The sequence below is a fragment of the Euphorbia lathyris genome, chromosome 8 (assembly GCF_963576675.1).
Source record: "Euphorbia lathyris chromosome 8, ddEupLath1.1, whole genome shotgun sequence".
Classification (NCBI taxonomy): Eukaryota; Viridiplantae; Streptophyta; class Magnoliopsida; order Malpighiales; family Euphorbiaceae; genus Euphorbia; species Euphorbia lathyris.
Window position 1 is genome coordinate 59,344,656 of NC_088917.1, and position 25,479 is coordinate 59,370,134.

General features: G+C 34.3%; 2 protein-coding genes and 1 pseudogene across 2 annotated transcripts; all 3 read right to left on the reverse strand.

The window, feature by feature from the left end:
• Nucleotides 1–1,127: 1,127 nt before the first annotated feature.
• LOC136203957 (F-box protein SKIP1-like) lies at nucleotides 1,128–1,703 on the reverse strand (annotated as a pseudogene).
• An 11,956-nt stretch (nucleotides 1,704–13,659) lies between these two features.
• LOC136203616 (UPF0057 membrane protein At2g24040-like) lies at nucleotides 13,660–14,157 on the reverse strand. Its single transcript, XM_065994814.1, has 2 exons — nucleotides 14,080–14,157; nucleotides 13,660–13,972 (listed from the first exon to the last, which is right to left on the reverse strand). The coding sequence occupies exons 1-2, from the start codon at nucleotides 14,155–14,157 to the stop codon at nucleotides 13,844–13,846; spliced, it is 207 nt and encodes a 68-aa protein (XP_065850886.1). The 3' UTR covers nucleotides 13,660–13,843.
• A 309-nt stretch (nucleotides 14,158–14,466) lies between these two features.
• Nucleotides 14,467–15,588, reverse strand: LOC136203615 (F-box protein SKIP1-like). Its single transcript, XM_065994813.1, has 2 exons — nucleotides 15,125–15,588; nucleotides 14,467–15,040 (listed from the first exon to the last, which is right to left on the reverse strand). The coding sequence occupies exons 1-2, from the start codon at nucleotides 15,481–15,483 to the stop codon at nucleotides 14,467–14,469; spliced, it is 933 nt and encodes a 310-aa protein (XP_065850885.1). The 5' UTR covers nucleotides 15,484–15,588.
• Nucleotides 15,589–25,479: the final 9,891 nt, after the last annotated feature.

The following is a 25,479-nucleotide window of genomic DNA, read 5'->3' on the forward strand; positions in this document are numbered from 1 at the left end:
AAGTTTATGATGTATGTAGGAATGGGATTTGGCAACTACAAGATCCAGCAAATAGATCTACTGAAAGAGCTTGGGCTAAAATTGATAGCATTCTGATTCTTACTGATGTTCAGGATAAGGTTACTTGGCCATATACTAAATCTGGGTGTTATTCTATTGCATCTGCCTGGAATTTGCTTAGAGTTAAAAAGGAGGTTGTTTCCTGGTATAAACTAGTTTGGGGTAGGGGGTCTATCCCTCGTTATAGTTTTATACTTTGGCTTGCTCTGCATAGGAGGCCTGGTGTCAAGGTACAATTAGCTAAAATGGGTATCATTCCTCTTTTCTTCAAGTGTCCTGTCACTTCTGGTATTTGGCGGTCCATTGCTATCCGATGCATGATGGCAACAGTAAATATGGGGTGGAGGCGTATTATTAGTTGGTTGTGTAGAGCTCAAGAGAAGTCTTTCCTTGCTTGTTCTCGTAGAATTGTCTTTGTTATTACAATTTATCAAATCTGGATTGCAAGAAATAGACTCTGCTTCTAGGGGACGATTTTTGATGGAGAGGCTATCATCCGGTCTATTTGCTTCTTTGTGAAACTCAAATTGGGGAGTATTCATCCTCCTTGTAATTTTGATTGGTCTATTTGGGATTAATTGTGGGGTTGTGGGTGTTATTATTTTTTAGTTGTTGTTGGATGCTGTTTGCTGATATGCAAATTTGATTTACTGATTAAAAAAAAAATTCAAAATGTCACCCGATCACCTCTTTTTCTTTCTCTTTATCTTATCCTTTGATCAACTAATGTAATAACGCAAACTAGAGCAACAATGAAAATAGAAAAAGAAGACAACACCAAAAAGTCTTAGATTAAGACAACCTCTAGACAAAGATTATGACAACCTGTAGTTTATTCATCAAAATGACAAAGATAATATCATAATTTGCATACTGATCTTTTTCTCCCACTCTAAAAGAAAAGAAACTCTAGACAGATTATGACAACATGTAGTTTATTCATCAAAATGGCAATAAGGGTACTAACCAACCATGGTGATTACCTTCATAAAGGCACCATAAGTTGGTCTATTAATCAGCATAAAAATAAGATGCTTTGGATGAACACTCCAATGCCAATCACCTGATCAAATTCGAAAAACATCAGTCTGAAATCGCTCGTCATACAGCCTCCAATGACCATACCTTTCAGTATGCATTACTGATCTAAGGATGTAGTAATTTGACTTTTTCATCTCTTTCAAATTCTTCAAACTGGATGCAGCATTGGCGATATCCCTACTTGCCAAATTTGCACATCCAGACAGATCAAAGTACTCAATGTTCAAACATGCTTCACAAATTGTGAAAAGCCCCTTCCTTGTTAATTTGGAGAATCAAAGTTCAAGATGGTTCAGATTGGGCATAAATTCGGCAATCGCAGCTGCCTCTTCATCCCCATCTTGAGGGCAATCATTCATATACTCATCAGGAACAATTCCCACATGTTGAGAAGGATCTAACCAGTTCAGAAAATTTCTCTTTAGAACTTTAAGATTAGGGAAATTCCTCCCTATCATCACCAGAGATTCACGAGATATTTCATAGCAATAACTTATGTCTATTTCCCTTAGCTTTGTACATCTAAAGGCGATCTGAAACATAGATGCATCAGTAACATTTGGGAAGCTCCTGATTGAAAGAACAAGAAGATTTGGGCACATGGAGATGCAATGATTTTGTTATTTAACCTTCAAATCTACAGAATTCAAAGATTTTTTTTTATGTTGGATCAAGTTAATGTACATTTCCGCAACGAAATTGACAGAGCGATTGGAGCAGTGTCTAGTGCGAATCTCGGTGAGAGAGGCGTCGCTCTAATCAACGACTGGACTGGGCCGAATTTTATTTTTATTTTTATCCGTTTCAACTTCTTTGAATTTTTTTTCAACATTTTATTTAGTCAAAATCGGAACCTTATTTATCTCCTGGTCTTACTCCACGTTGTAACGTGTATATGAACGTTCTAACGTTCTTATTTCTATAGCCTATAAATACAACAAGTTTCCAGCTTTGAAGATACAGTTTTTTCTTTTAATCTCTTCAATCAAACTTTCTGGGCAATTAAAATACACTATTGCTGTTCCATCATGTTCGACTTTGAGTGTACAAGTTAGAAGGTTTCTGTGTTAACATTGGGGAGCGATCGGAATTACAGAGTGCACCTCGGTCTGGCAAAATCTCTTTCAAGGCAGTGGCCTCCACCACGACACAGTTCGATTTCTGTTCTCAATTTCCAATCGGTTTTTTCTGTAACCCTAATCTATTTCTTACAATTTGAAAGTGATTTTCTGTTTCACAATCATGTCTACTTTAATTGCGAAATCCCTTCCCGACCTCTCCAAACTTGAGCCTCTGGACGATCTTAATTACAAAAGATGGTCGTAGAAAATTCTGATCTTCTTTGACCAACTCGAACTGGACTATGTTGTTGTCCAGGATCCACCCTTTGACCCAAATGGTCCTGCCATGTCTTTGATTGTTCAGCAGTATGACACCCGATCTGCAAAATACGAAAAAGACAACAAAACAGTTAGGGGTCATCTCCTAAATCATATGTCGAACCCACTGTTCGATATTTTTGTCAATAAAAGGTCCGCCAAAGAAATTTAGGATACCCTGAAAGAAAAATACGGGTCTAATGATGCTGGTAAATGTAATTATGTGGTTGGAAGATGGCTCAATTATCAAATGGTTGATGAAAAACCCATCATTGACCAGATTCATGAATATGAGAATCTAGTTGCTGAAGTTCTGGGTGAAGGCATGACAATGTCTGATTTGCTGCAAGCCAATGTCCTCCTAGAAAAATTTCCACCCTCCTGGAGTGATTTCAGAAACCATCTGAAGCACAAGAAAAAATACTTCAGCCTCCAGGAGCTTGTCAGCCACATGAGAACTGAAGAAGCAAATAGAATGAAAGATACGCAACTTTCCTCAAAATCTGTTTCAATTAATGCTAATATTGTTGAATCTGTTGTGGTGCCAAAAGACATGACCAAAGGACCCTCAACCAAATTCCAAAAAGGCTCAAACCAGAACAAGCCTTTCAAGAAGAATGGAAGAATTCAGAAGGGGAAAGTAGTGGAATTTTTTTGTGTGTGGAATTTTTTAGGTGGTTAAGTCTTGAGCTTCCTCAACAGCTGTCTTCTTTGCTTGCCAGTGTTTAGGAAGACTCCTAAGAATCTTCTTGACTTGTTCTTCCTCGGTGAAGATCTTACCAAGTCTCTTGAGCTCGTTGATGATGTTTGTAAACCTTGCATTCATGTCAGATATACCTTCATCATCGTTCATTTCGAACAGCTCGTATAATCTCATCTGCTGGTTCACCTTGGACTCCTTCACTTTGTTGGTTCCTTCGTAGATGACTTCCAGCTTCTTCCAGATCTCTTGCGCCGACTCACAACCTGATATCTTATTATATTCTGCAGCATCAAGCGCACAGTGAAGCATATTTATAGTCGAAGCGTGATTTTGTAGCTTCTTGAGATCATCCTCTGTCCATTTTGCCTCAGCTTTGACAACTGTTTGGCCAGCCACAACTTCAACAAGAACAAACGGGCCTTGGACTATTGAAAGCCATGCGCTCATGTTTGTTGCCTGAATAAAGTTTTTCATCCTATTCTTCCAGAAGGTATAGTTAGACCCGAAGAATAGGAGAGGCCGAGTAATGGACAACCCCTCAGGTAAGATCTGAGTTGTCTGGTTTCCTGGGAGAAACCGAGTGCTGTTTTCAGCCATAGTGGGGATCAGCTCAAGGTAGTTAAACCTTTAACAGTGAGCTTTTAGGCTCTGATACCACTTGTTGGTCCCTTATAACGTAACAAGTTAGTTTCAAGGGGGGGATAGGAACTATTTAAAATTTTAATACGTTAAGGCTGACTTCTTTTTCTTTGAAAAAGGATTACACAGCTCGCTGAGTAAATAAGACACTAGCTTAGTTAACTGGTGACTAAGTCAGCTTCTTTCGTTGAGTCAGGAGATAGTACTTTGAGTCTATTCCTGAACTCAGACACTCAATACACACAACTCAGCTTGACCTCTTTACTTGGTCAGTTTTGATTAAGCAAGCAATATATATATTAAGGAGTTTAAGGTTAGAAGGATATTACTCAGCAGATTTATCCAGGTTCGACCTCCAAGCCTACGTCCTGTCCCCGGAACACGTTCCGAGATTTCGAAATCTCTACTGAGCTCTTTAACGGTAGAGCATCAAACCTTTTACAATCTTAGAAACTGAGTATAACAAGAGTACCTTCCTCTATACCTCTACTCAATCCTAATCTCTCGCTGAGTACTGTAACCGAGTACTCAGCCTCTCCTTTCTAATTCTAGAAATGATAAGTGTTTGTCCTAAACAACGATTGCTAAGACACCTTAGATGATTGAATAATCACTCTAGACTTTTACACAAAAGATATGAAATATAGTGTAAGATTGCTTTGCTTTTTCTTGCAGAACTTTGAGTAGAATTTTGGTCAGCGTAATGGCTTGATCAAGTTCTGTATAGAATGAAGCAACTGAAGGGCTCTATTTATGGAGACGTCTGAGGCATCGGTCATTTCGAATTTCGAAATAACCGTTGGAGGGAAACGGCTTCCTGTCGTTGTCACCCAGTCTTGTTCAGAGCTCTCGGCCAATCAGATTTGAGTATCTTCTGTCCTCGGTCAGCTCGGCAGAATGTCTCTCCATTTATGGTAAGGTCAACTAGACAGCATTCTGTGTCTTCTGAACTTTACCCAAAGTGGAAACACTTTGTCTGGAAGTTGTTCTTGCTCAGCTGCTGTCTTGTACTCTTTGTCGAATCAACTCAGCAGCTTCGTCCCGAAGTTGTTCCACGAAGGTCTTCTAGATCCTTCTTCTGCTGAGCTGCGTTTTGTACATAACGACAGCGTTTTGACATACGCGGGCCGAGTTTCCTTAAACTGTTTGACTTGGGCTTTTGACTTTCGTATTGGACTTTGGGCCTTTTAATCTTTGTGTCTTATAAACAATTTAACTCAACATTGAACAAACACATTAGTAGAATAAATCAAAGCTTTTAAACTTAGTGTGTTTAGAATATTTTTTAATTACACTTAAACAATTTTGTCAAATCAAAATTATGTGGAAAGGTGTTTCAACAAACACCACTACTGCTGGTGTTGTCGGTAAAGGAACAGTTTTAATTAAGTTAACTTCTGGAAAAAGCTTGTCTTTAAATAATGTGCTGTATGTGCCTGCTCTTCGTAGGAATCTTATTTCTGGTAGCTTGCTAAATAACGCCGGTTTAAAAATTATTTTTGAGGCTGATAAGGTTATTCTCACTAGGAATGGGACTTTTGTGGGAAAAGGGTACCTAGCTGATGGCCTCTTTATTTTGAACACTGTCCATGTAAATTCTGTTGGAATTAATGCAACTACATCTGCTTCTGTTTACTTGAGTGAATCCATTGATTTGTGGCATGGTAGATTAGGACACATAAATTTTGCTTCCATTAAAAAGTTGGGAAATATGCATGTTATAAATGTTACTAATTCTGAAATTAATTCCAAATGCTCTATATGCGTGGAAGCAAAATTTGCAAAGAAACCTTTCTTACCTGTTGAGAGTAGAAGTACAGAACTGCTTGGTTTAATTCACTCTGATTTGGATGATTTTAAAAATTCTGTTAGCAAAGGTGGCAAAAGATATTACATTACTTTTGTTGATGACTTCTCTAGATATACCAAAGTGTATTTATTGAAATCAAAAGATGAGGCTGAGCATATGTTTATTAAGTTTAAATCAGAAGTAGAAAATCAATTAGATAAGAAAATAAAAAGGCTTAGGTCCGATAGGGGAGGAGAGTATGGAACCTTTTTCCTTAAGTCCTTTTGTGAGAATAATGGCATTGTACATGAGACTAGTGCACCGTATACACCTCAACAAAACGGTATAGCTGAAAGGAAAAATAGAACTCTCAAAGAGATGATGAATGCCATGTTAATTAGTTCTGGGTTATCTGATAACATATGGGGGGAAGCTGTCTTATCTGCATGTTATATTCTGAATAGGGTTCCTCATAAAAAGTTAGATAAAAGTCCTTATGAACTGTGGAAGGGGTTTGCACCCAATTTGATTTTTTTGAGAGTTTGGGGTTGTCTTGCTAAAGTTGCATTTCCATCCTTTAGAAAGCCAAACATAGGACCCAAGAGCTTTGATTGTGTTTTCATTGGTTATGCCTCAAATAGTGCCGCTTATAGGTTCATGAATCTGAACGACTATAGCACATGTGAATCTAGAGATGTAGTGTTTTTTGAAAACATCTTTCCCCTAAAGAAAGACAAACAGTGTGATGCAACTAGTGCTTCTACTTCATTACCTATTCCTACTCCAATTGTGTCTGCTTCATCTCTACCTCAGGATGAGAATGGAAATGATGTTGCTTTTGAACCTAGGAGAAGCAAAAGAAGAAGAATAAAAAATAGCTTTGGACCAGATTTCATTTCGGCCTTTCTATTAGAAAATCCAGATAACATTACTGATGAGATTATGTATGCCTATCTAATAGAAGAAGACCCAAAAACATATAAAGAAGCTGTTACTTCTATAGATGTTGATTTTTGGAAAGAAGCTATTAAGAGTGAAATAGATTCCATTATGGCCAACCATACATGGGAATTAGTTGATCTGCCAAAAGGCTCTAGACCTATAAGGTGTAAATGGATACTTAAACGAAAACTGAGGCCTGACGGATCCATTGAAAAATTTAAGGCTAGATTAGTTGTAGTGGGTTATAGTCAAAAGAAAGGAATTGACTATTTTGATACTTATTCTCCTGTTACTAAAATCTCTACTATTAGAGTTCTGATTGCAATTGCAGCAATTCATAACCTGGTGATACATCAAATGGATGTAAAGACGACATTTCTAAATAGGGATTTAGAAGAGGAGATCTATATGTACCAACCAGAAGGACACGTCATACCTGGACACGAGGACAAAGTGTGCAAATTGAGAAAGTCACTCTATGGGTTGAAACAAGCACCCAAGCAATGGTATGAAAAATTTAACAGTGTTTTACTTTCCAATGGGTATGTGGTTAATGGATCAGATACATGTATCTATTCTAAGTCTTGTGATTCGAATTATGTGATTATATGCCTATATGTAGATGACATGCTTATCTTAGGGACAAGCTTAGATATGGTTAATGAAACAAAATCTTTTCTATCTTCTCACTTTGACATAAGACATGGGAGAAGCAGATGTAATTCTTGGCATCAAAATTACTAAGACAGAAAATGGGTTCTCATTAGGATAGTCACATTATGTTGAAAAACTGTTAAAAAAGTTTAACAGTTTTGATGTAGTTCCAGCTAGAACTCCTTATGATCCTAGTGTAAATTTAACAAGTAATAAGGGAGGAAATAGTGTCTCCCAAGAGGAATATGCTAAGATCATAGGCAGTGTAATGTTCCTAATGAACCATACTAGACCTGACATAGCCTATGCTGTTAGTAGATTGAGTAGATATACTCCCTGTCCAAATAATAAACATTGGAGTGCACTTTATCGCTTATTGAAATACTTAAGAGGTACCATGAATTATTGTTTGCACTTTACTAAATTTCCTGCTGTTTTAGAACGATATACTGATGCAAATTGGGTATCTAACAATGATAAGGTGAGTTCCACCAGTGGCTATGTTTTTGTTCTAGGTGGTGGTGAAGTGTCTTGGAAATCATCCAAGCAAACCTGTATTGCTCGATCAACCATGGAATCTGAATTTATAGCTCTTGAACTGGCTAGTCAAGAAGCATAATGGTTGAGGGCTCTAGTAGCAGATGTTCCATTGTGGGGGAATTCTTCTGCACCCATTTCAATGCATTGTGATTCACAGGCAGCTATTAGTACTGCAAAGAATAGTGTCTATAATGGAAAGAGAAGACCTATTCGCATTAGACATGGAATTTTGAAACAACTCTTGAAGAATGGTGTAATTGCCTTAGACTATATGAGGTTGGAAAAGAATCTAGCAGATCCTTTTACCAAAGGGTTACCTAGAAGAGTTGTACTTGAGTCGTTGAGGGGAATGAGACTAAAGCCTGTTGAGTAAAGGAAATATGGTGGACACCATTCGTGGTCAAACGAAGCCATATTGTCCATGCTATGCACTATACTTCTCCCATTCCTATGGCAAATAATAGTGCGTGTGTTATCCATAGCCCGATTAAGTGGTGGTTCATGATTATGGACTTGATGGATGTGTTTTGAAGGTTTAGTTACGAGAAACTCTTAATGATCTCATTTTGAGATCACCTATTTGAGTGTGGAGGTGGGCCGTCTTCTATGAAAGACTTAGACAGTCTTTCTAGAGCACTCATGAGACCCAAGGTGTATGCATGACCTTCAAAAGCGTTGTAATGTTTTATCGTGGAACAACAAAAGTTTTTAAGGTTATTTACGTGTTGTGGGGGTCTCAGATGAAGTTTTAGAAGTTCAAGAGCAATTCACTTCTAAAACGTCACTTTGTTGCCTGGGGGCCTCGGATGAAGTTTTAGAAGTTTTTTCTGTAGCCCTTTATTCAAGTTCAAATGCAGATGATCGGAAAATATATGTACTGATGCAGTGTTTTCCTGATTTGTCGGCGAGTAATTGTAGCTATTGCCTCCAACAAATGGTGAGTTACTACCGAAGTAAGTTTGACGGGAAGGCAAGAGGTTATGTTCAGAAACCAAGCTGTTGGTTTAGATGTGAATTTTATCCTTTCTATCATATTACAACAGGCGTTGCGCCGCAGCTATCTTCTCCACCCATTGGACAAAAAAAGGTAGAAGATGATATAATTGATTTTTATTTTTTATTTTAGGGTTCTTTTGTGATAATTAGATAATAAGGGGGTTTAATTTATAAAATAAATAAATATAAGGACCAAATTAACTCTTTTCCCTTTGACTTTTAACACCGTTAGCCAATCTGGTATGTGTTTGCTAACAGAATGAACCACAAGGTACCATTTTGCAAACTTTTAAACCACATGAGTGTTGTTTGAAAATAGGTGTAACCACAAGGTTTATTTTTGTACTTTTCCCTTTATTCTAATACGATAACTTAAAAGGAAAAAATAGAACCGTGACTCCTAAACTACGGCGTTAAATGCATTATGACCCTTACGTTTTATTTCATAACACAACAATAACAAAGCCTTAGTTCCGAAATGATTCGGGATCGGCTAACATGAACCATCATATAAAATCGTGAAATCAAGTCGTGTCAGCGACACAAATTCTCTCCCTCCACTCTGTCCTATCCACTATCATATTTTCCTCAATCCCCAATAAACGCATATCACTCTCGATCACCCTTCTCCAAGTTTGCTTAGGTCTTCCCCTACCCCTCACCACTACATCCCTTTGCCACTCTTCAGTCTTCCTAACCGGTGCATCAAGCGCTCTTCGTCTTACATGGCCAAACCACCTTAGTCGGTTTTCCCTCATTTTATTCTCAATAGATGTAACCCCTACTTTTGTCCTAATTATTTCATTACTCACCTGATCCTTTCTCGTATGACCACACATCCATCTCAACATACGCATCTCCGCCACCGACATCTTATGAATGTGACAGTGTTTCACTGCCCAACATTTCGTACCATATAACAATGCTGGTCTGATTGTCATGCGGTAGAATTTTCCCTTCAATCTATTAGGCATGTCGGGGTCACAAAGGAACCCCGTAACACTCTTCCACTTCGCCCACCCAGATTTAATCCTGTGAGCAACATCTCCATCTACTTCTCCATCCGTTTAGATAATAGATCCTAAATACCGGAAGCAATCCGATGCCTGAACAACTCTCCCATCTAGGGTGATTGTCTCTGCCTCCATACTCTTATCGCCGCTAAACTTACACTCCAAATATACCGTCTTACTTCGGCTCAACTTAAAGCCTCTAGATTCTAAAGTTTGTCTCCATAGTTCCAACTTCCTTTCCACGCCTTCTTTCGTCTCATCAACCAACATAATATCATCTGCAAACAACATGCACCATGGTATACCATCTTGAAGTGAACTCGTTAGTTCATCCATAACGATGACAAAAAGAAATGGGCTTAGTGCAGAACCTTGATGCACTCCAATCGTAATAGAGAACTCTTCAGTCTTTCCAACACTGGTACGTACACTCGTGCATGCTCCCTTATACATGTCCTTTATGATGTCAATATATTTCCGCGAAATGCCTTTCCTTATTAAGGCCCACCAAAGTACTTCCCTTAGTACCTTATCATATGTCTTCTTCAAGTCAATGAAAACCATATGAAAGTCTTTCTTCTTATTTCGACAGTGCTCCGTTAATTGTCTCATTAGATGAATGGCTCCCATAGTTGATCTTCCCGGCATAAAGCCAAACTGGTTTCCGAGATCTTCACCGTTCTCCTTAGGCTTTAAATTTTGAATTGTACAAACATTAAATTTCAAATCAAAGAAAGTCTTTTTTAAAAATTAATAAAATGATGACTAGAACAAATTTGATTATATCATTATTTCATTTTTTATCCATGTCACTATAAATTTTGGTAAAAGGTATATTTTTAGGTCATAATTTCATTATTTATAATGGATTTTCTTTGATTTAGACTTCAATCGTCAATATAATGTAAAGTTTAATGATTTATATTTGCGAATGAATTTTAGAGGTCATAATATTAATGGAGCTATAGTTGAATACCATAAATGTATTTTACCTTAACTATTAATAGCGCTATAGTTGAATGTCATAAATGCATTTTACCTTAATTATTAATAAGGTTATAGTTGAATGTCATAAATGTATTTTACCTAATATTGCACGGGTTTAAAAGCTAGTAAGATTAAATAGTTACAAAACAATTTTAACATTCAGTTTAAGAATGGTAGAAATATGAATTTATAAACTTTTAAATTACAGGTATACATTTTAAATCGATTGAAATGTCAATTGTACTTTCCCATTTTCTTTAATTGAAGAAAATATTTTTTTTTCTAAAATGTCACATTTGTTTCTAATTTTTTTTTCCTTTTTCTTCATTACATTATTAACTTCTCTTGCCCTCTTAACTTTTTTCACCTAGTCATTTTTTTTTCTTCTCTTATCTCTACGTTTCTCTATCTTTGAATTTTTTTTTCTATATTCTTTTTTTTTCATCATTATTTTCTAATTTTTTAGAAATAGAAAAAAAAAACCAAGACATGGCATAGTCAAAATTTTGATTGAAAAGTGTTAACTTACAGCATTAAAGTTAAAAGCAGTAATGCTTAAACTACGAACCAAAATCATAAAAAGAGAATCAAAATTATAAAATGCAAATCATTTTGGTTCTAATTAGTGTATTATAATTCTTCTTTTTGTCTTCTTCGTTGAGATCATGTGAAAATCTATTTTCGATTCTATTAGTTTATGTTTTCTTTGTTGAACTTAGTTATTTTTTAATTTACATTGAAGAGATTTCTAATGAATGCAGCAAAGATTGAAACATGGTCCTTTTAAAGTGTTGTTTACTCTTCTTCGATTTAAATTGTTTACTAGATTGTTGCGATAATCCCTGTGGTTCAATTATATGCTAATTTTGTGATAATGCTTCAGAAAGTGCATGTCATGCAAGAATATGAGGGGTTTAAGAGGATATTTTTGGGAAAATATAGTGGAAAACTCTAGTTTGGTAGCATATATCTACATGAGTTTAAAAATGTAAATAGACCTCTCCATTGGGCCAATTTTATAAATTTCCTTTTTTTTTTTGCCAAATATATGTTTATATCATGTACTTGTCTAAAAAAGTCAATTGTCTCGTATATTTTAAAAATGTCATATTTACCACCTAACCTTATTGAGAATGACATGTTGATCCCTATAGTCCATGTGGAAGAGTACAAGGAGATTTTGGACAAGTTTATATGCGTATACTTTAAGCAAGTTCAGGATAAATAGATTACTCTAAGCAATTTTAGGAGCAAGTAAGCCGCTTAAGAAAGTTAAGAGATTTAATAGGTCAATTTAAGCAAGTTCAGGGGTAAATGCCACGTTTCCAACGTATATGGGGCAGTTGACTTTTTGAACAAATACAATGGGCTAAAATTGTATTAAGCCACGTTTTTCGGACAGCTTCGAGCCACGTTGGCTCATGCTGGCATAGAGTGCGTCATCAGGCTATGCCCGCCAAATACGGGTGGGCGTCAACTGAAGATCGGGTCTAAGTATTGCTTGTTTCCTATCATGGTTAGTTGTTACTTGGATGTATGTATGCAATGCAGGAGAGCATACGAGTGGTGGAGGATGATAGTCAGATATAGGATGTTGAACCCCTAAATCTGTCTCTCGACTGCCTTTTTAAAGAGTTCAATGACCCAAGCAATTTTCTGATTCAAATTTTGAAGTTGAAAAATACTCGTACGGCTACAAGTAAGTGTCATACGGGTGTAAGAAAGTGACATAGACTTGTTACGTGATAGCCATCAGCTGTAAGGTGAATTATTGTCGGCCAACCCGTGAACGACACGATCCGACCTGCAGGTGGATCTGATTCGGCATGGATTGGGTTCCTGACACATGTCTGCAAAGTGTTATTTGTCACTTCTGTTTATTTGACTTTTGGTTGTCACTTGACAGTGATATACGTTTGTTATGGCTGAATAGTCGTATGACTTTTATGGGATAGTTGTATGGCTATTATGATCGGATGTTTTTATATTTTATGGTTTTGGATAGGTTTGGTTCATTCGAACGATTCACTTGTCATTGTCCCACTTCGCATTACAAGCTTGCTGTGCACTTTCATCCCAGAATCATGGTGGGGGCTTCACATGGTTACAAAGAATTAAGTGAGAGCTTCATCCTCCTTTTAACTATAGTCATGTCTCCAAAATCATCTACCTATCTTAAAGCTAAGATATATTCATGTTGGATGCACCTAATAAATAATTTACACAAAATAATATTTGCCTAACAACTAGCAAATATAGTGGCATTCTGCACTTAAAAACGACACCATAGTTATCTTATTCATACAACAAAAAATGATAGTCATTATTCTACTGCTGAAGCACACTCTTGAGCATGAGCAGATATCAATAGAAATTTCCAAATTGTAAGTAGTTCTGAAAGCCAGCAAAAAACCAAGGCTGAGAAATATTGCTTCAAAAGCTAATTTCAATAGCTTCAACACTTTAAGATATACTGGATTGACAACACTGAAGCAATATTTCTTCTGTGGCTGGATTCGATTAGTCCGGTTCAAGATTGATCCGACACCCTTTAAGTAGGGTCTTCTCTCAATTGAAGTCTACTCCTTACACTAGTAATCAAATTTCAACCTAGCAGGTTCTTTCCGCTTAAGTCAACCTTAATTGGTAAAACACACCAATATTAATCCATCAAAGATAGTAATCTACAGGTCACGTTGTCTCATAAAGCCAGAATAATACTAATTTGAAGTCCAAAAAATGAGTTCTAGGTGATCTTGATACTCTAACATATGCAAACATCAGAATGAAATTGAATATCCCCAATGAGACTACATTGCTTTTGGTAACTAAAAGCCCCCGAGGATTGAACTCTTTTGCTCTATTAGCAGAAGCTCAATGGGTCTTCCTATCAATTTATGATCAAAAGCATACAGCTGAAGAATTACTGGGTAATTATCTTGATTCAAGTCAAACACATTCTTAACAACATATAGGGTTTGTTCTTAACATTGAAATCAACACAACATCAAGAGCCAATGGTCAATAACATACATAATCAATACTACAGTTCGATAATTATGCAACTTAAAACATAAAATTGAACTCGAGAACACGCTCACTAATACGATGAGGAATAAAGAGGGCGCCTGTGTTCATCGAAGAACTCATCCCGATTGACGAAAATGATGGTGTATATGGCATAGATTATTCCAGGAACAGTCAGTATCAAGCAAATTAGGACTTCAATCTGCAAGAATGTCAAATCCATTTGTGTTATGAGCAACACAGAACCTGTTCGGAATAAGAGAATTGGAAAAAAAAATGAAGTGAATATTTAGGATCTGAAAGACTAACAGTGCAACAGCCATGTCTGAGGCAAACGCGCAAGATGGCCATGAGGACTTCGCAGCAGATCTCACACCCACTCGGCATTTTCCACCACTTGGATCTGTTTTGCAGATTTCGACGACTTTTATCCTTTTATTACATTTATGATTTAGCTACCGCCAAGCTGTTTTTTTCTTCCCATTTTATTCATCAAAGTGACAAAGATTACGACAACTTGTAGTTTATTCATCAAAGTGACAAAGATTACGACAACTTGTAGTTTATTCCTCAAAGTGACAATATGGCTACTAACCAACCATGGTGATTACCTTCATAAAGGCACCATAAGTTGGTCTGTTAATCAGCATAACAATAAGATGCTTTTGGATTAACACTCTAATGCCAATCACATGATCAAATTCGAAAAACATCAGTCTGAAATCGCTCATCATACAGCCTCCAATGACCATACCTTTCAGTGTGCATTACTGATCTAGGGACGTAGAAATTTGACTTTTTCATCTGTTTCAAATTCTTCAAACTGGATGCAGCATTGGCGATATCCCTACTTGCCAAATTTGCACATCCAGACAGATCAAAGAACTCAATGTTCAAACATGCTTCACAAATTGTGAAAAGCCCCTTCCCTGTTAATTTGGAGAATCGAAGTTCAAGATGGTTCAGATTGGGCATAAATTCTGCAATTGCAGCTGCCTCTTCATCCCCATTTTCAGGGCAAGCATTCATATACTCATCAGGAATAATTCCCACAAGTTGAGAAGGATCTAACCAGTTCAGAAAATTTCTCTTTAGAACTTTAAGATTAGGGCAATTCCTCCCTATCATCACCAGAGATTCACGAGATATTTCATAGCAATAACTTATGTCTATTTCCCTTAGCTTTGTACATCTAACGGCGATCTGAAACATAGATGCATCAGTAACATTTGGGCAGCTCCGGATTGAAAGAACAAGAAGATTTGGGCACCTGGAGATGCAATTATTTTGTTATTTAACCCTCAAATCTACAGAATTCAAAGATTTTTTTTCATGTTGGATCAAGTGATTGTACCTTTCCGCAACGAAATTGACAGAGCTATCCGAGCAGTGTCTAGTGCGAATCTCGGTGAGAGAGGCGTCGCTCCAGTCGACCACGGACCGGAGCATGCAATCCATCTTCATCTCGAAATCAGGAATCCACCAGCGAGATGATTCTATCCTTGAATTGAACCGATAGTCGAGATCAAAAGCCGTGTTGAGTGATGGTTCTTTGCAGGCACTGAGCCACGATTTGCACACCAACATCGGTCCTCGCCATCGTTGCTCTAAAGTGAGTCTCGAGAAGATGTTGATCAGGCACTCCTGAATCAGTTCAGACCAATCGCTACAGAGTCCTGACCCGGCCATTGTTTCAATTTCATCGTTCTTCATTTCCGTTCATTGAGTGTCACACATTGTTTTTGTACTGTATACTGATATCTTTTCTTGTTAGGGACTGCTGAATCACAGAAAGCTTAATTAAATAGAGGTGATGGGTTAAATGAAAATTAATTTTTTTTAAAATAACTTCAATTTCAGTTCTATTAAATTGGTGGGACCAGATTCTCTAAATAAATCTTAGAAACTTTCATTCAAGCAATCTATTAATAGTGTCTGTGGATTTTTCTCTCTCTTTAATGAATCTCGGAAACTTTCATCCAAATAGAGGGTAAATTACATCTATAGCCACTCAACTTTACCTATTTTCATATTATGGCCACTGAATTTCATTTCTTTCCGATATAGTCACTGAATTTTATACTTTTTAACACCGGTGACCACTCAATTTTAACTAACTTCTCAAAATGACCGTTAATGATCGTTAACGACCTCAAAATGAAAATATTCAAGAATTAAAGTTGTTCAGAATGACATTTACCATGAAACAACATTTTTTATTTTCGAAAATCACATTTTTTGGAGCTTTCTCTCTCTAAAAATTCACTTTCTCTCTCCTAACTAAACAACACCTAGATGACCCCAAAACGAAAATTTTCAAGAATTAAAGTTCCTTAGAATATTATTAACGCTTTGGATTTTTTATTTTTAGCCGTCAGCGGTCGTTTTGAGACGTTAAGTGGCCACCAATGTTAAAAAGTGTAAAGTTGAGTGGACATACCGGGAAAAAATAAAGTTCAGTGGCCATAATGTGAAAATGTTTAAAGTTCAGTGGCCATGGGTGTAATTTACCCTCCAAATAGATCTATTAATTGTGCCTGGAAACATCTAAAATTTTATTGGTTTCTTAAGAAAGTAAAGAAAAAAATTATTGTCTTTTATGAAATTGTCTGATACAAACTTATAAATTCATATTTGTGATTTTTAAAATATACACGTATACAGATTAATTTGTGAAGTGAGTCCTAATTTGATGTTTGGTTTGAAAAAACTGATTTTCAAAATAAAGATTTTCTGCTTTTTTTAAGAACTAATTTATAAAAGTCAAAGAAAAAATCCTAAAATGAATAGAAAAAAGTAAACAAATCTCATCTCATATTATATATACTAGTCGAAAACCCGTGCGATGCACGGGGTATGAAACTTTTATATAATTTAGATAAATAAATAAATTGACATATTTATTTTTAAATAATTTTATATCATGCTATGAAAAAAATTTATATTATGTATATTTGAAATTAATATATAGTTTTTAATGATAATTCAAATTAAATTAATTTTAAAAATAATTGACTACTTTTTTTATAGAATTTTAACTAAAGATGAATGATTTATTTATTTTTACAAAATTCAATGATTTGTACTTTTTAGGAATTTTAATACATTTTCATATTCCAAATATTTTATGAAACAATAATAATAAAATAGCAGATTAATTAAGAAATATATTAGAATATAATAAAAAAACTAAAAATTGAATTAAACTATAATTAAAATTAAATATTATATTTACGATACAAAAGAATTACAATATAGGTTAAACAAAAATTGAATTAAACTACAATTAAAATTAAATATTATATCTACGATACAAAAGAATTACAATCTATGTTAAAATGGAAGCAACATCAATATATTATTCTATAAACTATTATAATCAATACTTTTCTAATGTTGCATGAAGAAACTTTATCAATTCAATAATATGTTACATATAAAAAAATAAATTTCGTAAGAATTAGTCACAAATTCATCTTGATGATAATTATTTTGGTTGATGGAATTTCATGATCATCAAGTATTCGAATTCAATTATTCATTCTGCTACAATAACCCAATATATCTAATTGAATCAGTTTAAGATGATGATTTCTCCTATTTTCATCTCGTAATATCTTATCAAGACATTCGATCAATTTATTCTTCATTCTTTCACTATATAGAATATCAGCCATACTCGCAGATATCACTTATTTGACTTCATTAATATTTTCTAATAATTATATATTCTTGAATTTTGTAAGTAAGAAAAAGAAACAAAAGAATTGAAAAAAAAATGAAGGGACGAAAAAGATAATTAGAAGAGAACCATCTTCCTCTCGGGTTTTTTTTTTTGAAAATAAGAGAGAATGTCGAGACATAAGCGTATAAAGAGGAGAGTGAAAATATTTTTTGCCCATTAATTAAACATTTTATTTTTTCTTAACGAAGTATTAAGTCCATAAATTAATTTTAGTTAAATAGAATTAAATCGCAATTGTAACCACTCAGTACAAAAAAAACGTTTTATAATTAATATGTGAAATTAATTATATTAATTAGAATCATTATGCTCAACATTTGAGAATTTGAAGAGATTCAAATAATAATATTTTCTTAATTAATATTTTTCAATAATTTGTCCTATGATCATATTTCATTTTCATCTGTTAAAAACTCTTGAAATACTAACAATTTTGTACGAACCATAATATAATAGTTAAAAATTATATAAGCCAATGTTGCAAAGGCAATTATCTCAATATCCATAATTAATGTACATTTTTAAAATTTTGAGCATCAAAATTTATTTTTATTTACCTTCATTTTGAATTCGTATCTAGCATAATTCACATTCTTCAAGAATAAACATCTTATCAAGCGTATTAGATGCTTACAATCTCCTTGTCTAGAAAATTGGGAAAAAAATATCTTCTTGATAATAATAATAATAATATAACATAATTTATATTGAAATAAACTTCATTGTAAGTATAATATTCCAATATCTCTTTAATATTTTATTTAATATGTCTCAAACTTCAATGAACAACGATCGTGTGAAACTTTATATCTATTTGTACCAAAATACATAAAAATAAAAAATACAATCCATATCAATTAGCTAAACTCAAACTAAAAAAATGAGTGGATTTCAACATGTTCCGAATTAGAAAAATTAATCTAACTTCAATTAAAACTAAAAATTGAGTTCATAAAAAGCCGAAAATCTAAATTTTAGTTAGAGTTAACAATCAAAACGATAACACCTAAGAACATATACTAAAAAAGAATGCAAATATACAAAATCTTTATTTTAGTCATTTTGAAAAATAAATAAATAAAAAAAACATGGATAAGGTAGCGAGAGGTATGGAATCTGGATAACGACAGAAATGGAATTTCATCTCTGAAAGATGAAACTATAACAATAATTGTTTAATAAAAATAAAACAATAGCACAATTGAGAAAGCCAAAAATTGAGTTCATATAAAGCCGAAAATCTAAATTTTAGTTAAGAGTTAGCAATCGAAACGATAACACCTAGCAACATATACTAAAAGAGAATACAAATTTACAAAATCTTTATTTTAGTCATTTTGAAAAAAAAAGACAAATAAAAAAGAAAACATGGATAAGGTAGCGAGAGGTATGGAACCTGTGTAACGACAGAAATGGAATTTCATCTCTGAAAAATGAAACTATAACAACTATTGTTTAATAAAAAGAAAACAACAACACAATTGAGAACAAAAATAACTACAACATATGAAAAAAAATCGAATAATTACCTTGAGAAACATAAGAATTTCTTGTAATTTTTGACACTTTTGTGTTTTCCGATTTTAGTTGTTCATGCATCTTCTATTTCTGTCGGATTTCTTCAATTGAAGCTATCAGTTTGGAAAAAAAAGATAACTAAAAAAGAAAACATGGATAAGATAGCGAGAGGTATAGAACCTAGGTAACAACAGAAATGAATCTGAAAGATGAAACTATAACAACTATTGTTTAATAAAAATAAAACAATAACATAATTGAGAACAAAATAACTACAACATATGAAAAAAATCGAATATTTACCTTCAGAAATATAATACTATCTATCGTGACCAATGAATATAATGGTGGAATACTATCTATCATGCTTTATATAGAAGTTTATTTGTGACTTTTGGATTTGCTTTGTGTTTTTTCATCTTCCCGTAACTCTTGCTTTCTTTTATTATTTTAATTAATAGGCTTGTAATTATTTAATATATTATAAATATAAATTTGTTATTTTTAATTAATTAAATATTTTTAATCTGATTTTTTACTACGTTGACAACTCATCATAAAGACCTCTAAAACACTTATTCTCATTTCTCTCTGCTTCCGTAATTATATATAGTATAGATTAACTAATAATTAATTTGTAAAAACAATCCATGTTTTTAATTTAAATTGTATCTTATCTATTATCTATATAAAAAGTAGCATTCACTTAATGACCAAATGAATTTGATCGTTCACTGGTAGATCTAGGTTTATTGTAATCCTATGATGGATATCCAAAACATCCTAAGATATAGATTTAATGAGCCTAGATTCAATGGTGAATGACTGAATTCATTTAATCATTTAAGACTGTCTATATGTTGAGCGATTTCCGCAAGTGCACAGTATACGCTTGTAGTAATAAAAGATATCGAACCCACAGGGAACGCTTTTTAACTAAAACTTTATTTAATTCGGTTTTAATCTCGTGTTTAGGTTTAATAAAAGAAATACGTTAAATTGATGGAATTGGTTTTGGTAAATTAGGATTAGATAGAAGTATTATATCGAGTTTAGAGAACAGTTCTGTCTTGGGATTTTGATTACAAGACAGATAATACCGTAATTGGAATAAATAGAAGGTGTAAAACTTATTTTCATAAAGCAAAGAAAACAACTTTAACTTTGTAAAGATTATGGACATGTAACAATATAACGATTTATTCAATTAAATGGCTTTGAACCGTAGAAATCCCCCTGATGTTGAGGTGATTCCTACCTTAATCAAACTAGTATTTTATGGCTGATAAGCCGCGATCATGTCATCCATAAAAACTAAATCTGTCAAGTGTTCAACAAAGTTCTTATATGAATAAGATGGAATAGAACGTTTTAATAAAAACACCAATTTATCATTTTGAAAATCATTTTGTCAGAACAATATCAAAATAATCAACAGTAAGAATATATTGAATAAATAAGTATATCATTAATGAAATGGGAATTTTCACAAGTTAACAGAGAAGTAGAAACTTGGATAGCATTGTAACGAAAACTTTGAGATCCAGGTTGACAATCTTTCTCTCAAACTCTGTAGGTGCGTCAAACCTCATGCGCTTCAGCCGTCAATTCTTCTCGCTGGATCTTCGGAATAGAGACTGCTAGGTCCACTACCAGAATGAAAACTTGTCTCTGATCAACCTTAGAAACTAAACTAATACTGTGTTTATAACTAATCTAATAACAACTTGTGTATAGCAAGTTTGTTTACAGAAATGTAATCTAACTTTCTGATTCTTTTCTGAATCAGAAACTCAACATAATAACTTTCTTCTCTAATTTCTCTAACTTTTTCCAACCTTTTCAATTCTGAAATGGATCACTTATTTATAGTTGTTGAAGGGTTGTAAATGATGAGTCGTGTCCGCTGGTGAAGGGTCGCTTTTATCCGAACGAACAGACGCGTTTTTCTGATTTAAAACATGTGTTTTGTGTGCAGAACAGTTCGCTGTCGTGACTGAGATTCCGAAAATCTCAGTCGCGACAGGGGATACAGGGGCGAGTTAAAGACTTCGTCTTTCTCCCGAGCTGCCTTCCGTAAGTCGCGACTGAGATTATGAAAATCTCAGTCGCAACAGAGAGAATTTTCCCTGTCTCTTGACTGCTTTTCGTCCTCCTTGAGCGTTCTTCTGACTGATATGCATTCTCGGTACGTTTTTTAGGTTTTTCCTCCATTTTAGCTCCGTTTTTGCTCCATTTTCGCTCCTATTTGGATTTAACCAAATAATTAAGTACCTTGCATCAAAGAAGTAAATAAAGACGTAAAAGTATTCTAAATGAATATAATTAGCATGATTTCAATGTAAATTTAACGTATTTATGTATGATATTTTAGGTATATTTTGGGCTTAACAAACTCCCACACTTAAGCTTTTGCTAGTCCCGAGCAAAATTTCACTGAATTTATCCTTTAATCAATCTCTTTATAAATAGAACATATATCCATATATTCCTCTTTAAATTAGTTAAACCGAAAGATAAACTCTTCATGGTAAATTTATACGCAAAGTATCAAACTAGCTAGTGTAAAAGAGATATATCATTCGTATTGTATTTCAATTTTTATATTGAAGTATTCGGGACGGTGTAAGCACGCATGTTTTTGAATCTTTCGTCTCAAGGCATTTCTAAGCACAAAATTTCCTTTCCCAAACCTAAACTATTACAAATATGGATTTATTACGGACTTAGGTTTAATATATTTGCTTAGTTACGCCCGTGATAAGGGTGGTCTCGATCGTAACTTTATACGCATTTTATTTGCTTTCATGTTCGTTTAAGAGGTACCGACCATGCCATGAGTGGACGCAATCGTTACTTAAAACTTTAAACACGTTTAATTTTGCTTTAATTTTTAACGTTCATTTCATACCTCGACCGTGATAAGGGTGGTCGCAATCGTGGCCAAAAGTAAACGGTACTTAATGTTCTTCCCTTTCATACCTCGATTGTGATAAGGTTGGTCTCAATCGTGGCCAAAAGTTAAGAATACGACTACTTGATTAAATTAACATGAGTTATAAAAATGAAAATTATAAATTGGGAAAAGAAAAATAGCACATTCATCCTATATTGACTTGAAATTCAACATGTATTATGGCTAAAGTTTCCTTAAAAACTTCAATTGGTTTTTAATGTAAGACGAAAAATCATATCAAGCTAAAAAGCTAAAGTTGTTAGTTTGATTTATGCCTATAAACCTAATTGAAAATTGAAAATAAGATTTATATTTATCATGAATTCATGATATAAAATAGAGATTTGAAACTAAAGAAATTTTACTTATATACATTTACTCGAGACGTTTTTGATAAAATCGTATCGGAGATTTGTAAAGATATTTGTAAAAATATAGCCCGTATAGAAATATTGTTTCTATCAATAAAGATAATCTTAAAATATGCTTAACATTATTTTTAAAAGTTAAAGTGTTTCAAAACATATGCAAAATATATTTTGCAAAAATTTACGTTTATGAAAAATAGCTATTATTTATGAAAAGTGTTGCACTTTATAAAAAAAAATTGTTGCATTTGTTTTTGAAAAATGTTGCATATTATACTTGACTTAAACTAGAATAACAATTGAATAACAATATGCATTTATACTTTAAATAAATAGCATTCATTCTCATTCGTGGCATTCATTCGTACTTAAAATTAAAATGAATATGAAATATCTCCTCCCACACTTAATTTGGACTATGTCCTCATTGGTGCAAAAATTGATAAAAATTTGAAAAATAGTATGAAATAAACCATACGAATTAGAATTGAAAATAATAATACGATAACATTCAAACATAATAATAAAGAGAATTGTACCAAACATAATTATAAATATTGTACTAAATTTAACAAGACATAATAATAATAACGAAAATGAGTTAAAGATAGAAAGGATAAAACCTATCAAGGTGAAGGTGGTGGAGAAGGCGTAGTCTCAACTCCTTGGCGTCGGAAGAAAGATAGCAACCGGCGACGAGTAGATTTGTGCTCACGTCTCAATGTAGTAATATTGGCATCCACCGTGGTTATCCTTGAACTCATTTCGGAATTGGTAGCAACAACTTCATCTAACCGCAAATTCATGTGACGGTTATGCTCGTTCATTTGTGTCAAAACACATTGCCATCCAACTTGGTCATCAACATTCGGTTCTACATTTGCTTGCTCGTTGGCATTAACATCAACATGCTCCTCCTCCGCTTCCTCGTCATCAAACTCCTCTTCATCGTCCTCATCATCATCTTGGGCACCTAAACCTTGAGAACCCGAGGCTTCACTACCCATGGTAGCAAAAACACGTCTTGTGCGATCCGCATAAGAGATAAAGGCGGGTGGTCCCATTTTCTTCAATAAATTGGCCCTTTGAAGTGCCGTGAAATCCAAGAAAGGTAAACCAACATGAGGCATATTTTGATAATCCGCTAATTCACCTCGAGCGCCCAAAACAATGCCGGTAATTAAATTACCCATAGGCACTTGCTTATTGCGGGACTTGGAAGCTCGAACTAAATTAGTAAATATCATCTCAATACTATCAATGGTCAAACCCTTAAAAATAGCATCTAACACAACCAAATCACGAACTTGCACTTTTGAACTTTCAACCCGACCAAATAAGGAAAATGATAAAAACTTATGAAAGAAGAAGATACAATCATCCTTAAGTAGTTTACTAGATGTATTCTTTGGACTAAAAACATCTAAACCGGGTAAAGATTGCCAAACCGTGTGTGAATTAAAAGGCTTTGGCTTGGAATAAAAATTCCGAGTAGGAAAACCAAACCAATGGTTCATGGCCGCATACCCAACATCATAACGAACTCCATCATTCCGAAAAGAGATAACTCCTTTCTTCTTATCATAGGTTAGAGTAACTAAAAACTCAATAATATATGATTTAAGACTTGGAAAACGCATACTAGCAAATCGTTTCCAACCAAGAACGGAAAGAAATTCATCAATACGTTCAGTAAAAGAAAGTGTATTTACCGTGTCGGTGTCAAGAAAAAGCATGTCGACGAACTCTATTTGGCTATTAGAAAATCGACGATATTTGCGTCCTTCGGCTTCCGTCGTAATATCGAACGGTGCTCCATATTGAACCCGTAATCGATTGACTTCGGTGGCCTTAGCTTTGTTAGCAACGGTCTTTTGTCTAGGCATTTTTTGAAGTGAAAGTTGGTGAATGGGATGAAGAAAATATGAAAGGATAAAAGTAAGAGTAAAAGATAATGGTGGTGAATTGGGGAAGAAGAAGATGAATAGGGTAAAGATTTATGGGGAAGATGAGTGAATCTTGGTATTGAGAAGAGAAAAGATGATTGATTGGTGTAAAAAGAGGTGATTTAAATAGGTGTAAGTAATAGGTATTGATTAGGATATTTGAATAGGTTAGTAAATAGAGTAGGAATAGGAAAAGAACCAAAATTCACCCCCAATCCCGTCCCTGTAGGTCGCAAGTCGCGACTGAGATTTTCAAAATCTCAGTCGCGACAGCAAGTAGGTAGGGGGATGAATTTTTTCTGAATTTTGTCCTCTGCTGTCTCAACTGAGAATTCGTAATCTCAACTGAGATTTTGGAAAATCTGGGTAAAATTGGGACTGTTTTTGATGATTTTAACACTTCTAAACCAATTCCTCTTATAATTAAGTGACATTAATGTGAATATTAATCCCTGAAACTGAGATAAACAAAACTGAAACATTAAATTAAAGGAAAACCAAGGGTTGTTCCTTAAATAAAAAAAATAAACTAATGAATTGATGTACTTTTATTAATTATAAACAAAATATAAACAATACCATATTATATATTACATAAGAACATCTTACTCATAAAAACAAAACACTCATATAATAAAACAACAAACAGAAACGCATAATATATCCCTAAGTAGATGACAGACGACGTGCAGTGGCCCGGTTAATCTTCGTTTGAATGAAGACTTGCCTCTCTGGTGCAGAAAGGAATGTTGGACCAGAACGGAAAACTCGTTTGACAAGCCCCTCGTTCTCCAAGAACTCGTAGTCTAGAATAGGGAATGGTTCTGTATCAGTCCAAGGGACAGAAATGGTTCCCTTGGCTCCTAAAATTATTCCACAAATGATGTTGGCGAACCCAATCTTCCGTTTCTTCGAACGGGAAGCAGCAACTAACCCCTCCATTAGAATCTTCGAGGAGTTCACTGAGTTGCCTTGGAAAATGTCGCCCAACACATAAAGATCAGTATCTTTCACAATATTGCTACTGATTCGACCAAAAAGGCTGTGACAGAGGAATTTATGCAGATACAACATGGAATTAGAATTAATGGATTTGTTGAAGGCAAGGCGTGGATTGAATCGCCAAAATCCTGTTAACATCCTCCATATATCCCTAGAAGTCATATCCCTTCCAGG

Excerpts from the sequence above, each read along its gene's own strand:
- LOC136203615 (XM_065994813.1), bottom strand. The coding sequence starts at position 15,483 with ATGAAGAACGATGAAATTGAAACAATGGCCGGGTCAGGACTCTGTAGC. Across the intron at positions 15,041-15,124 it reads GTCAATTTCGTTGCGGAAAG|GTGCCCAAATCTTCTTGTTC; the intron begins GTACAATCACTT and ends TTGCATCTCCAG.
- LOC136203616 (XM_065994814.1), bottom strand. The coding sequence starts at position 14,157 with ATGCCGAGTGGGTGTGAGATCTGCTGCGAAGTCCTCATGGCCATCTTG. Across the intron at positions 13,973-14,079 it reads TCAGACATGGCTGTTGCACT|ATTGAAGTCCTAATTTGCTT; the intron begins GTTAGTCTTTCA and ends ACATTCTTGCAG.